The following is a 12929-nucleotide window of genomic DNA, read 5'->3' on the forward strand; positions in this document are numbered from 1 at the left end:
GTTGAATAAACTATAAGGTAAACTTTTTTCTGTTAACATCTTCAGGAAATAGGGAACAACAGTTAGTGATTACTGTATTATTGGGTATGTGTAAACTGTTTAGCTGACTAGACTGAATGTACCCTGGAGTATATGTATCTGAATAAATCATGTTTATCTATTTTCATCTGCTTTATTCAAATAGGTTATCACCAGAAAGACTTCAGTTACTCAGAGGCTAGTTATAGTTCATTGTGGTTTTACTATGAAATCTTATAAACCGAAAGAAACTCCCAATTACCTACCTAAGCGGTGGAATCCAAAAGTGAATCTTTTGGTTGGTGATTTTGAAGAGAGCCACAAAGCAAGCAAGGTCAGTATGATAGCACTTAGGTCAGTTAACATATGAAGCGCATCTGTCATGATTGCTAGGCTGTTTGCAATGTATCCACCTTGGGGTAAAGGTGAGAGGGAAGAAGGAATAAGTTAAAATAATGAATAGTTAGAATAATGTTTAAAATAATAAACATAAGCAAACCAAAAATATGTAACATCCTACAAAACATCAGCTTTTAACCAAATCTTTATCTTATTACAATTAAATCAAGATATCCTGAAATTTTATACCGAACATTAAATATGTGTGTATTTTTGTGGTGAAGATGTCCATTTCTATAAACAGATTCTCTGAAGAGTCGATGACCTTAAAAAAATTAAGAACCAGGGCACCTGGGTGGCTCAGCTGATTAACTATCTGCCTTCAGCTCAGGACATGATCTCAGGGTCCTGGGATGGCGCCCCATGTCGGGTTCCCTGCTCAGCGAGTAATCTGCTTCTCCCTCTCCCTCTGCTGCCTCCCCTGCTTGAGCTCATGGTCTCTCTCTCTCTCAAATAAATAAATAAAATCTTGAAAAAAAAATTAAGAACCATTAAACTGGGCTCTAACACATAGAAATTTTGTTTTAGCACTGCAACTTTTACTCAACCTACTAATCCTACTATTAGTGAAATTAATGACCATAATATCTAAATATTACAAGAAGGCTGAAGGTAGATACTTGTTTGTGAAGGTTTGACCACAAAATTAAACTTAAGAAATTTTTTAAATGTACATGACGGGGTGGTTGGGTTATGGACATTGGGGAGGGTATGTACTGTGGTGAGTGCTATGAAGTGTGTAAACCTGGTGATTCACAGACCTGTACCCCTGGGGCTAATACATTATATGTTAATAAAAAATTTAAAAATTATTTTTAAAAAGTACATGAGTTCAAAATGAAGGATAAAGATTAATGGATTCCCTTGGATACAGACAGCAGTGTCTCAGAGAGATTAAAGGTGGTATTTACAATAAAATTTTTAATGTTGATTTTCCAGGCATTATATGTATATATAATATATAAAATTCTTTTTGTGTATGTGTGTGTGTGTGTGTGTGTGTGTATATATATATATGTCATTTTACTATTGGTTAACCAACTGTCCTAGCACCATTCACTGAATAAGCTTTTTATAACAAAACTTTATGTGTATCAGAATCGCCTGGTTAAACACACCAAATTGCTTGCCCCACTCCCAGAATTTTTTTTTTTTTAAGATTTTATTTATTTGACAGAGAGAGCGATCACAAATAGGCAGAGAGGCAGGCAGAGAGAAGGGGGAAGCAGGCTCCCTGCTATGCAGAGAGCTTGATGCGGCGCTTGATCCGAGGACCCTGAGATCATGACCTGAACTGAAGGCAGAGGCTTAACCCACTGAGCCACCCTAGGTCACCCACTCCCAGAATTTCTAATTCCAGAGGGCTGGATGAGGCCTGAGAATTTCCTTTTTTTTTTTTTTTTTTTTTTTAAGGAGAATTTCCATTTTTAACATGTTCCCAAGGTGATGTGGATGCTTCTGGTCTTGGTAATTTTGAGCATCACTGTTACAATTAACTTCCTGACTAGGGTATTATGACACATAAGTGTGCTGAGTTGTTGTTCCCCTCTTTAATGGCATGATATGCAGAGGCAAGAGCAGCAGGAGACCGAGTTAGTGATCTTATAATCACATCCATTTACTCCAGTGTGCTCTATACAAATACCACTTTTTTTTTTTTTAATGTATTCCCTTGACATTAAAGAGCTGGAAATCACTGAGAAAAATGTAAGTTGGTGACTAATAACATGGGGTTTTGGACTCTCTGAGACTCTCTTAGAAAGTTACTTAATACTTTTGTGCCTCAGTTTCCTTATCTATAAAATAAAGATAACACCTTATAGCTGTACTGTCCAGTAAGTTTCTGAGATGATGGAAATATTTTATCTGTGCTGTCCGAAGAACCACTAGTCACAGTAGCTTTTCAGCATTTGAAATATGGATAAGGCAACTGAGGGATTTATTCAATTTTAGTTAACCTAAATTTAAAGAGCCATGTGTTGATAATCATCAGCAAAAAATAGCAGAGTAAGGACCTCTGAAAATCATCTCCTCTATGGAAGTAATGAGAACCTAGGGAAAATGGTCCAAATCAACTTTTTTAGAACTCTGGAAATTAACCAGAGGCTGTTATAGGTAGTATTCACTCAAGGAAAACAACTGAATCTTCATCAGAACAGTGAACATTCTGTAGCCTTGGACCCATCTCCCTCTCTCCTGCTCTGTGGTTGATCTGAACACCAACAAGCAGCAACCATAGTGAAAACTAGCCTGGCAGGTTAAAATGTGGTTAGAGCTCCTTACAAGCCCCATTCCCAAAGAACTATCATTATTTGATCTGCCTGGTACTTCCCTGGAAAATCATACAAGTAAGGCTGTTTTGACTTGACTTGGGGATCTGCCTTAGGCAAACCCTAAGAAATGTTTGTCAAAAAACAATCAGAGGGAATTGTTTAACACTGCAGCTGCCTGAAGCAATAGATAACAATGTGCTCCCTGTATTCTGAAATTTCACAAGGATGTACCTCAGTATGGCTTTATTTTCGCCCACTTTGCTGGGTTTTTGTTTACTCTTCTTACCTGGAAAGGTAAACCCTTCAGTTCTGGGGAAATTTCTTAAACTATATTGTTGACAATTTCTTTTCTTCTGTTTTCTCAATTTCCCAAATTCCTATTACCTGGAGTTTAGATTGATATGCTAATTTTCTTGTGTTTTTTCTCCTATTATCCATTTCTATTGTTTTGCTCTACTCTGAGAGATTACCTTAGTTCATCTTATAACTTTTTTATGGAGTTCAAATTGTTTTTTGTTTTTATTGTTCAAAAGCTCTTTATTTTGAATTTTTTTAAAAACAGCCTATTCTTGTAGATACATATCTCTTATTTCTGTGGATACTAACTATATAGTTATTGTATCTGTTTAACTTGTTTCCTTATTTTAGTTTTCATCTTCACCCACGTTTCTAGGGGTACCAGGTGCAAACAATTCGGGGCCTACTTAGGATTCTGAAGTGCAGCAGTTCTCAGTATGGTCCCTGGTATCAGCATCCCTTGTGAACTTAGAAATCCAAATCCTTGGGCCCTATCCCAGACTTAATTTGAAGCTCTCACCCAACAATGTGTGTTTTAATAAATTCTCTAGGTGTTTCTGATGAATTAGTGTAAACTGGGCTGATTCTTGGCATTCCCCAACTACTTGCTTGCCAGGGGGCTTTCTTGGGTCTATTAAGTCAGTTATTTCTTTTATCTATCTCCTTTCTAGTTTGCCAAATTTATGTTATTATTTCCTCTCCAGTTTTCCCCATCTATGCAGACATACATACACATACACAGACACAGATGTGGATGGATATATGGCTATAAAAATATATACCTTTAGAAATCCCTTTATTGTAGTTTGAGAGGCTTCAGGAAAAAGTACATTTAGATATAGGAGTTCATTTGCCATCTTTATCAGGAAGTCTGTTTGCATTCATTCTTCAAGCTTTTTCACTCCCAATAAAAATGCAATTGTTAATCAATAACTATTACTAAATCCAAAGGATAGTCTAGTTCTCATCTCATTAGACCTCTCAGCAGCTTTACCTTATTTATTTTCACTTGGAAATACTTTAATTTCTTAGATTCTGGAATACCTGTTTGTTTTTTGCCTGACTTCTAAAGTTGGAGTTCCTCAAAAAAGACTCTTTAGATGTTTTTTTCTATTCCGATAGCACTACACACTGTATCTCTTAACTTGACCTTTCTTTTGAACTATAAACTCATATCTAAAGCTCACGAGACATGTTTACTGGCTATTTTATGTACATGCAATAATGAACATGTCGAAAACAACCCTTGAGCCCGTGCCTAAATCCTGCTTTGTATTTTCTCCCTGCCTAACAGATGATATGCATTTCCATACACTCAGTTTCTTAGGTGAGAAACTTCAGAATCAACCCCCACATCTAAGCCAATAGTCAATTTTGTTAATGTTACCTCTAGAATATTTCTCAGTCAGTACATTTTTCTCCATCCACATCAGTCCAAGCCATGATTTCTTGTCTAGACCTCTGCAATAGTTTACTTGCTTCCATTCTTGCACCCTCCAACCCATCTCCACAAAAGGCCCAGAATAATCTTTTAAAAAGGTAAATCCCATCATATTGCTCTCCACTTAAAAGCCTTCATTGGCTATTCATTGTACTTAGACCTAAAAACTATACTCATAATATGGTCTATCAGAACTGGCTGATCTGGTGGTCTGGGCTCTTTCCCTCTTACTTATTATTATATTCCAGTGAAACTTGCCTTCTTTTTAGGTCCTTTTAAAGAATTGAAGGTTTTTAGGACCTTTGCACATGCTGTTCTCTTCACTTGGAAAACTCTTCCACTCCTCTACTTGAGTAACTCTTACCTTTTGGTTTAATTGCACCTGGCTCACACATAAACTATGTGCCACTAGTTACTCTACCTTATAGTACCTTATTCTTCTGTTTCATAACACTTAAGGCCATATGGATTTTAAATTTATTTGTCTATATGTTTAACATCTGTGCCCTCCATTAAACTAAGTGCATCAGACAGTAGATTTCATAATAGTTTTGTCTGCAATTATATAGCCCAAATACTTAATATAGTGCCTGGCATAGAGCAAGTACACAAAAAATACTTGCTGAATGAAAGGAAGAAAAGAATGGACCTATCTCAAGTCTCACAAAGCCAAAATTCAAAATCAAGTATTCCCTTTCAGATCTTTAAATTATTTCCTTTTAAAAATTACTCCATACTTTCTACATAAGATGCCTTTTTTCTAAGTGCTTTTGATACACTTTAATATATGCTCTACTATATACAATTTAATTCTATGTAACATCCTGAATATTTGTTAATGCTTATCCTATTAGCATTTTGTTTAAAAGATTTTATTTATTTATTTGACAGAGAGAGAGAGAGACAGGGAAGGCAGGAACACAAGCAGGGGGAGCAGGAGAGGGAGAAGCAGGCCTTCCGCTGAGCAGGGAGCCCAATGGGATGTGTGATATGGGGGCTTGATCCCAGGACTCTGGAATCATGACCTGAGCTGAAAGGAGAGGCTTAAAGACTGAGCCATCCAGGTGCCCCCATTAGCTTTTCTGTATTATTTAACGAAAGATTCTTATCTTTGAAAATAAAATCAATATTTTAAATAAAATACTTAGTTTGGCTTTCACAAAACAACATTTACCAAGTAAGAGATTTCAAAAATGGTATGTTGGGACAATTTTATCTTAATAATTTTTCCTTAGGTAAAATAAAGTAAATCTATTTTAAGGGGGACAATTGTGATTAATATGATTTTTAACTTCAAATACAAAATATTAACTTCAAGAACTACCAAGTCTGGGGCACCTGGGTGAGTCAGCCAGCCACTGTGGGATGGAGATGCCAAGGGTAGGGCTCCCTGCTCACCAGGGAGTCTGCTTCTCTTCCTCTCCCTCTGCTCCCTCCTACTTCATGTGTGTGCACGTGCTCTCTTTCTCTCAAATAAATAAATCTTAAAAAAAAAAAATCACTAAGTCTGACTGACTCAATATTCTAGCTATGTGAATTTGAGCAAGTCATTGAATCTTAGTCTCTTATAGAGGCTATGTCTTACCTGGCCACAATTTCACACCTGCCTTTTACTTTCTTTATAGCTTAAGCATTTATAATTCTCTATCACAATAAAAATTAATTCAACAAAAGTTTACTGGAGGTCTATTCTGTTCCTGGGAATGTAGCTTTTATTTTAGTGGAAGAAGACAGGTATCAAACAAGTGAATATACAAGATGATTTCAAGATGCTGAGGGATTTTAAAGTTGGGGAGAGAATAGGGGAAATGAGATACTTACTTCAGTCCGTCAGAAAAGGTCTCTCAGAGGTATCTTTTGGGGTAAGATATGAATGTCAAGAAACCAGCCAAGAGAATATTTGGGAAAAGGCACTCCAGGTTAAGCAGTGTTTTTCAAACTGCAGGCCCTGATCTACTTGTGGAACACAAAATCAATTAAGTGGGCTGGGGCCGTACCGAAAAAATACTAGAATGCAACACAAGAAATGGGACTTTTGTTTTAGTTATACATATATTTACACATATATGTATGTGTGTGTACATCCATCCATACATATGTATGTATGCATGCCTACCCGGGTCACAATGTTAAGCGTAGTTTTTACTATAATTAGGTCAAGAAAATTTAAAAGCCACTGAGGTGGAGGAACCAGCCAGTTAGAAGGCCTCATGGACTGGAGAGAGCTTTGTGAGTCATAGGGAGAAAGGCGGCCAGCATGGCGGAAGTGCGCACTGGGGAAGAGATGTATAAAATGAGGTAGGAAATGTATATAATTTTCCTACATATAACCTCTGGCCAGTATCTTATTCTGGACTGGCACCTCTGTTTCTAATGGTTCATCATTAAGAAACAACAAGGCAGAATTATCTCCCTGCTTTATTGTCACTTTTGTAAACTGTTATTAAGAGAAGTTAGCAGTTACACTAATGTGACTGTGAAATTAACCTCTAAGAATGTATTTAGAGTGACAATGTATTACTTGAATAATTAAAAAGTGAAAACAAGTTCATGAACCCTGGGGGAGCCCTCTGGTTCCTTTCAGATCCTTACTATAATGAAAAACTTTAAAAGTCAGTCAGTAGTATTTAATTTTGCAAATCTCTTGGATGTAAATGCAAAAAGAAATAGTATGAAGAGACCACTTAAGTCAAATGCAGAGAAAAAAGTAAGCAGCTGGAGACTGTGGATGTGGCTCTTCCACTAACCAGCTAAGTGTCCCTCAGATTCCTTCTGTGTGAAAAAGAAGGAAGAGCAGGTGTTCAGTAAGGTCACTTCACACTGTAAAATTTTATGATTCTACGCTTAGATCATTTACTATTTTAAACGATGCAAAAACTAACCTGGTTGTTTTATCAGAACTTTTTAAAGAGGAAGTTACGTGATAAACAGTGAAGCTAATGTCCTTAACTTTACAGTAGGTGTCACAGTGTTTGGAGAACCAGATGAAAAAGTCCAAGTTATCTCTGAAAGTTTCTGTCTTACTTATGTTGACCTGCACTTTGGAACTGTGTGGATTCCTCCTATCACGGGATCAATATCTCGATAAACAACAAACTTCCCGAAAAGAAAGTTTCAACCTCAAATCATGTGTAACTAAAGCTGGACAAAAACCCTCGGGACAAGGTAAATGGAAAGTGAGTTGGCAACACAACTCACCTACAAGTTCTCCAATCATGAAAAGCAAGTAAAGAACGGCAGCAATGGTCAATCTGGTTTTCACCTTTCTCTGCTTCAGTAACTCTCGCTGTCTGCTGCAGTTGTCACAGGGGTCCACCTTCAGACTCAGCTGACTGTTGGTCAAAGGTAAGTCCTGGTCCAGTAAGGAATCGTCGTCGGCCTGCAGGGCCGGGTGCGCCCCGTTAACAGGCCTTTCTGGGATTTCAGAACCATCGTCGGCCACCACAACTCGAAGTTTGTTAAACCGAGGAAGCCCCTCGTCCCCCACCTCGTCCGAGAAGTCGAAGGCGCTGGTGTCATTTAGAAACAGCGGCGCGTCGTCCTTCCGTAGCAGAGATTTGAGGCGCTTCCACGCGCTGGATCCGGCCATGGCAGAGGCTGAGCGGCCGCCGCACGGAACGGCTCGGTGCAGGCGGCCGGCCGGCGGCTCCAGCGGCCCCTACTTCACCGGAGCGCCAGTTCCTGATGGCACAGCCGCGCGTCCCTCCCCATGCTGCGGAAAACGAAACACGTTATAAATTAAAGGCGCCCCAACACTGCCCCCAAGTTCCGAAGCCCCGGGCGGCGGGGGCGCAGGCTGGCCCGGAGGCTCCGGAGCTCCGCGAGAGGGCGGCGCGTCTACCTGGGGCGCTGCCGCGGGGCCGCCGCTCATCTCCCCGCCCCCGGGCGGCTCGGCGGGGCCGACTCGCGCAGCTCGGGTCGGGGCCGCGCGGGGAGCGGCGCCGTCCTCGCGCCGGCCACGCCCGCAGCTCCAGGCCGGCTACCCGGGTCTGACAGGTTTGGGGCCGGGCGCCGGGGGCCACCGCCTCTCCCCGCCCTGCGCGAGGCCGCGCGCGTGCGCCGGAGCGGCCGCAGGCGAGGAGCGCGAAGGAGGGGTCGGCAGGAGCACACGCAGGCCCGCTGCGCAGGGCTGCGGCGCCCGCGAGGGGAGGGGCAGGGGCGCGCACGCCGCAGCCCCCGCCCGTGCCTCCCCAGTCCCGGCGGCGGAGCCCCGCGCGCCTGCCTCTGCCGGAGGGGCACTCACAGGGATACACCCCTGTCTCCGGCGCAGCCTTGCCACCCCAGGCGGAGAAGCAGGAGCGGATGAAGCCGGGCCTGCGGACAAAGTGGGTAGATTCGAACGGTCCCGCCCGCCCGGGGCTGGGCGTTGCTGCCGGAGCTCGCTCGCTCCACCCGAGGAGGACCTCTGGAATCTTGGGTCAGGACCTCGGTTGCGGGTCCGCAGCAGAAAACGATTTTAGCGCTTTCTTGCCAAGTGAGAAACCAACCGGCTTTCTCTCCTCGAGTTGCTGCTTCTCTGGCAAGTTGGCAAAATTTGCTGCACCGTCAGGTCAACTTCGAGAGGGCAAGGCCCTCTCAAGGTCGTCGGCAATTCTAACTCCTTTGTATTTACGATTGCTTTTCATCAGATATGTCTTGTCCTGTGTGGTGTTCGCTGCCATGTTCCTTTTCCCTCCATTTATAACATGGACAAAACCCAAGCACAAAATCTAAAAGGGGTTTCCGTTTTGGCCTTTGGTCCTATTAACAACTACAAATTTAGAACTGAGTTCTGAGTAGTAGTTGCCGATTTAGATCTAAGCTGTAATGGAATGACAATAAGCCTCCCCACTCCTCTTCTCCCTTGACGTCTTAAGAGATTCTTAATCCAGATTCCTTGGATAGGTTTTAGGGGCTTCTGGAGGCCTTAAACTCCTGTGCAAAATATCGTAGCTTATATGTATTTTCTTGAATTAAGTCCCTTAGCTTTTATCATATTCTCAAAAGGGTTTAAGACTCAAATTTTAAGATTTAAAACCGCAACATTGTCAGGGGAACATAGAGCAAGTCCCTAGCTAACACTTGGAGTTGAATTGTAGTGAAACTCCTAGTTACCCTGTGTTAATGGATGTTGTATTTTGACAGTAGTCTACATGGATTACCAAGTTTCAGGTTACAAAATACACAATAAAAAGTCACATGGAGCATCCTTTTCCTCTGAAGATTCAGACGGTACTGTCAAGTCTTGCATCCCACGGGTGCCAGAGTATCAAATGTTTTTGGACTCCCCAAGTAATCCATCAGTCTTGAATTCAACCCATACTCCTACAGAGCTGCAGCCATGGGAGTCAGATCAGGAAACCTGGATCAGAGATGCCATGGTTCCCATGACCAAGGAGGGCAGCCTTGCCTAGGATATTCAATAACCAGAGAGCTCAGGTCATTATCAGCTGAAGGGACAGTGCTTACTAAGCCTTGCTTTCCTAACCCCAACTATCTTAATCCATCCAACTCAGGAGTAAATTATTTTTATTTTTCATTTCAGTTTGTTTCATTGGCTGAAATTCTGCTAATGAGAAATACACTTAAATAAAGCAAATATGTCAGGAATGTGATTGCTCTTTCTTTGGTGTAAATTGTTCAAATAAAATTCCATTCAAGGAAAGGGGATAGACGTTTTCAAGAAAAGTTGAGGCAGAACATGGTTTGTTTTGGATACTTACGGCAAGCCTTGTTGGGAAGGGCTGCAGTTCTGCCTCCCAATTTATTTTTACTATTTTATATCACTGGATATCTAAACAGAGTGATAGGAGATAAAAAACTGGATAGTGATTTTAATGTATGTCCACAAATTCTGATACTCATCTGATCCAGAAATAAAGCTTAATCTCCCTCCCACTGAATGTGAGCTTCTCTTAATGAATACCATGTGGCCTAGAATGAATAGAATATGACAATAGTGACAATGTGTGACTTAAAAGACTAGGTCATAAAAGGCACTGCAGCTACCTGCTTGTTCTCTCTCGGATCAGCTGTGCTGAGGAAGTCAGGGTTACCATGTCACAGGGAACTCAGCAGCCCCAAAGAAAAGCCCAGGTGATGAGAAATGGAGAGCTCCTGCCAAGAGCCATGTGAATGAGCCACATTGGAAGTAGATCCTCCAGTTAAACCTTCAGATTGTAGCCCAGGAGATGTGGACTGAAACCCCAGAGAGATCCTGAACAGAACCAGCCAACTAAGCTGCTCCCAGATGACCCACAGAGACTGTGAGATATTGTTTATTGTTTTAATGCAGTAAGTTTAGGGATAATTTGTTACAGAGCAATAGATAACTAATACACTCAATCTCAACTTGGCTCTGTACCAGGAAATAGACTTTTTATTTTATCACATGGGCCCTTGTTCCTAGGTTTGGCCTTGAGCTAGTGGCATGATTTCTAGCATTGAACTTTAAAATGGGCTGAATAGACTTCTGTGAATAGTCTTGGCATGTAACCACCATTTGCAACCTTATTTCTATGTATTCAGAATTTATGACAATAGACAAATGAACTTTTGAAATATAATCATTTATAATCTGGTCCTGCCTACAATTCAGCTATTGCTCAACATGCCATTCTTTTATGAGACTTCATAGTTCTTTCCAGTACGGAGGACTTTCCTGCATGAGCAAATAGATAAAGTTGCTAACCATTTGTCCCGTCTCTTAACCAGGCAACTCATAATACACAAATTGTTTAGGTAATAGTAGATGTCTGACGTTTAAAAGACACTTACCTCTGGCAGTCAACTAGAGTAGCCCCAATATCCCATGTCAAAACCTGTTTTCTGGCCCAGACCTTTTTCAGAACAAATGACAATGCTGAAAATAATACCATATCTAACATTTACTTGAGGCTTTTTTTATGTGCCAAGCACGTCTGCAAGAGACGTGATTTATATCGGCTCATTTAATCCTTAGACCATAACTATGAGGAAGTTAATGATTCAAAGCATGGGTCTTGAAGTCTGACTGCATGTGTGTGCGTGCTGGTTTCACCATTTAGTCCTATAATCTCTGGCAAACCATTTAAGCAATTTGTGCTTCAATTTTCTTACCTATAAAAGGCGCTTGATGAGAGTACCCACTTCCCAGGGCTATCGGAAGGATTCAGTGAGATCATGCACATAAAGTATGTAAAACAGCATATACAGAAATGCCTGGGTGGCTCAGTCAGTTAAGCGTTTGCTTTCAGCTCAGGTCATGATCCCAGGGCCCTGGGGTGGAGTCCTACATCAGGCTCCCTGCTCAGCAGGGAACCTGCTTCTCCCTCTCCCTCTGCCTGCTGCTCTCCCTGCTTGTGCTCCCTCTCTCTCTCTCTCTCTCTCTCTGACAAATAAATAAATAAATAAAATATTTTTTAAAAAAACAACATAGCATATATGGTTCCTGGCACATAGTAAGTGATCCATCAATGCCAACTATTAATATTTTTAAAGTAGAGGGACACCTGGGTGGCTCAGTTGAGTAAGTATCTGCCTTTGGCTCAAGTCACGATCCCAGAGAACCTGCTTCTCCCCCTCCTCCCCACTCATGCTGGCAACCATTAGCCTACATTATCCTCTCAGTCTGTTTCCACACACAAATGGAATGATCAACAGAAATGTACTTGGACTCCTTGAAGTACACTAGAAGAAATTCCCATTCCATACACCAAAGATTTGCCATCACCTCCAGACTTCAGCATCACCCTGTGAAATCCTTGGAAAGGAAGGGGGTGGGAGTGGAAAAGTTTTCAAAAATGGAAATATGAGAGGGTGGTGCCTGGGTGGCTCAGTCAGTTAAGGATCTGCCTTCTGCTCAGGTCATGATCCCAGAGTTCCAGGATCAAGCTCTGTTTTGGGGGGGGGGGTCTCTGCTCAGCGGGGAGCCTGCCTCTCTCTGCCCCTCCTTCCTACTCTGCTCTCTCTCTCCTTCTCAAATTAAATCTTAAAAAAAATTTTTTTAATGAAAATATGGGAAAAGTTGCCACTTAACTGACAGGCTCAAATGTTGCATATTCTTCTTCCTGAGAACTCCTTTCGCCATTGGAATAGGTGATTGTAGGAGATTATCAAAGGATGTTTTTGGAATGTGACCCCTCATCTTTTTCAGGAGGGGATGAAAGCTGTCAGCTTCATATGGACAAGGGTTGGTGATGTGACACACAACTACAGGGAGTCTAATAATCTCTTCTTTTTGTGGATTGCTCTGGTAACAGAGAAGCTGGAGATTCTGTTTAACCCCTCTTCCAAGGGGAGGGGAAGAACACAGAGTAGTAAGAGAATTGCCCAAGGAGAGGGACGTTTCCTTCTTGGACAAAGAGGACATAAAGGAGAGAGCCATGTCAATATATCCCGCCAGGCAAACCAACATGTGAGCCAAAACCTACACTAAACAAGTTCATTGTTTTCACACCTTTGTTTTTATCTTCCCTTAGTTTTGGAAGTAAATGCACCTGTGAATTTCTCTGACCCTGTCTGGCTAAAACTAAAGGTAATAG

At 41.4% G+C, this 12929-nt stretch overlaps 2 protein-coding genes and 1 long non-coding RNA gene across 7 annotated transcripts in view; 2 read left to right on the top strand and 1 right to left on the bottom strand.

Moving 5' to 3' along the window:
* The window catches only part of SLC30A4 (solute carrier family 30 member 4), a 27152-nt gene extending 18697 nt beyond the window's left edge, over positions 1-8455 (bottom strand). For 2 of the 5 annotated variants that reach the window (XM_032343604.1, XM_032343605.1), the window contains exons 1-3: positions 8270-8453; positions 7627-8140; positions 285-431 (exon numbers count right to left, since the gene is read on the bottom strand). In XM_032343604.1, the coding sequence (XP_032199495.1) occupies positions 285-431; positions 7627-8017 (538 nt within the window). In that variant the 5' untranslated portion in view covers positions 8018-8140; positions 8270-8453. The other 3 variants (XM_032343601.1, XM_032343603.1, XM_032343602.1) reach the window with 3 other exon arrangements.
* On the top strand, positions 1984-7630 carry LOC116591023. The gene is made up of 3 exons (XR_004285806.1): positions 1984-2124; positions 6584-6726; positions 7386-7630. It is a non-coding gene; the product is annotated as an uncharacterized LOC116591023 (long non-coding RNA).
* LOC116590159 (elastin-like) lies at positions 8016-12860 on the top strand. Its single transcript, XM_032341804.1, has 3 exons — positions 8016-8101; positions 8195-8753; positions 12542-12860. Exons 1-3 carry the CDS (start codon positions 8016-8018, stop codon positions 12821-12823), a joined length of 927 nt encoding a protein of 308 aa, XP_032197695.1. The 3' UTR covers positions 12824-12860.
* The last annotated feature ends 69 nt before the right edge of the window (positions 12861-12929 follow it).

This window comes from Mustela erminea, chromosome 5 (assembly GCF_009829155.1).
Source record: "Mustela erminea isolate mMusErm1 chromosome 5, mMusErm1.Pri, whole genome shotgun sequence".
In the NCBI taxonomy this organism is placed as follows: domain Eukaryota; kingdom Metazoa; phylum Chordata; class Mammalia; order Carnivora; family Mustelidae; genus Mustela; species Mustela erminea.

What these genes read in the sequence shown, in the direction of transcription:
- LOC116590159 (XM_032341804.1), top strand. Translation starts at nt 8,016, where the DNA reads ATGGCAGAGGCTGAGCGGCCGCCGCACGGAACGGCTCGGTGCAGGCGG. An exon ending in GGCCCCTACTTCACCGGAGC is followed by an intron (nt 8,102 to 8,194) that starts GCCAGTTCCTGA and finishes ACTGCCCCCAAG; the next exon opens with TTCCGAAGCCCCGGGCGGCG. An exon ending in AAGCCGGGCCTGCGGACAAA is followed by an intron (nt 8,754 to 12,541) that starts GTGGGTAGATTC and finishes CATCTTTTTCAG; the next exon opens with GAGGGGATGAAAGCTGTCAG.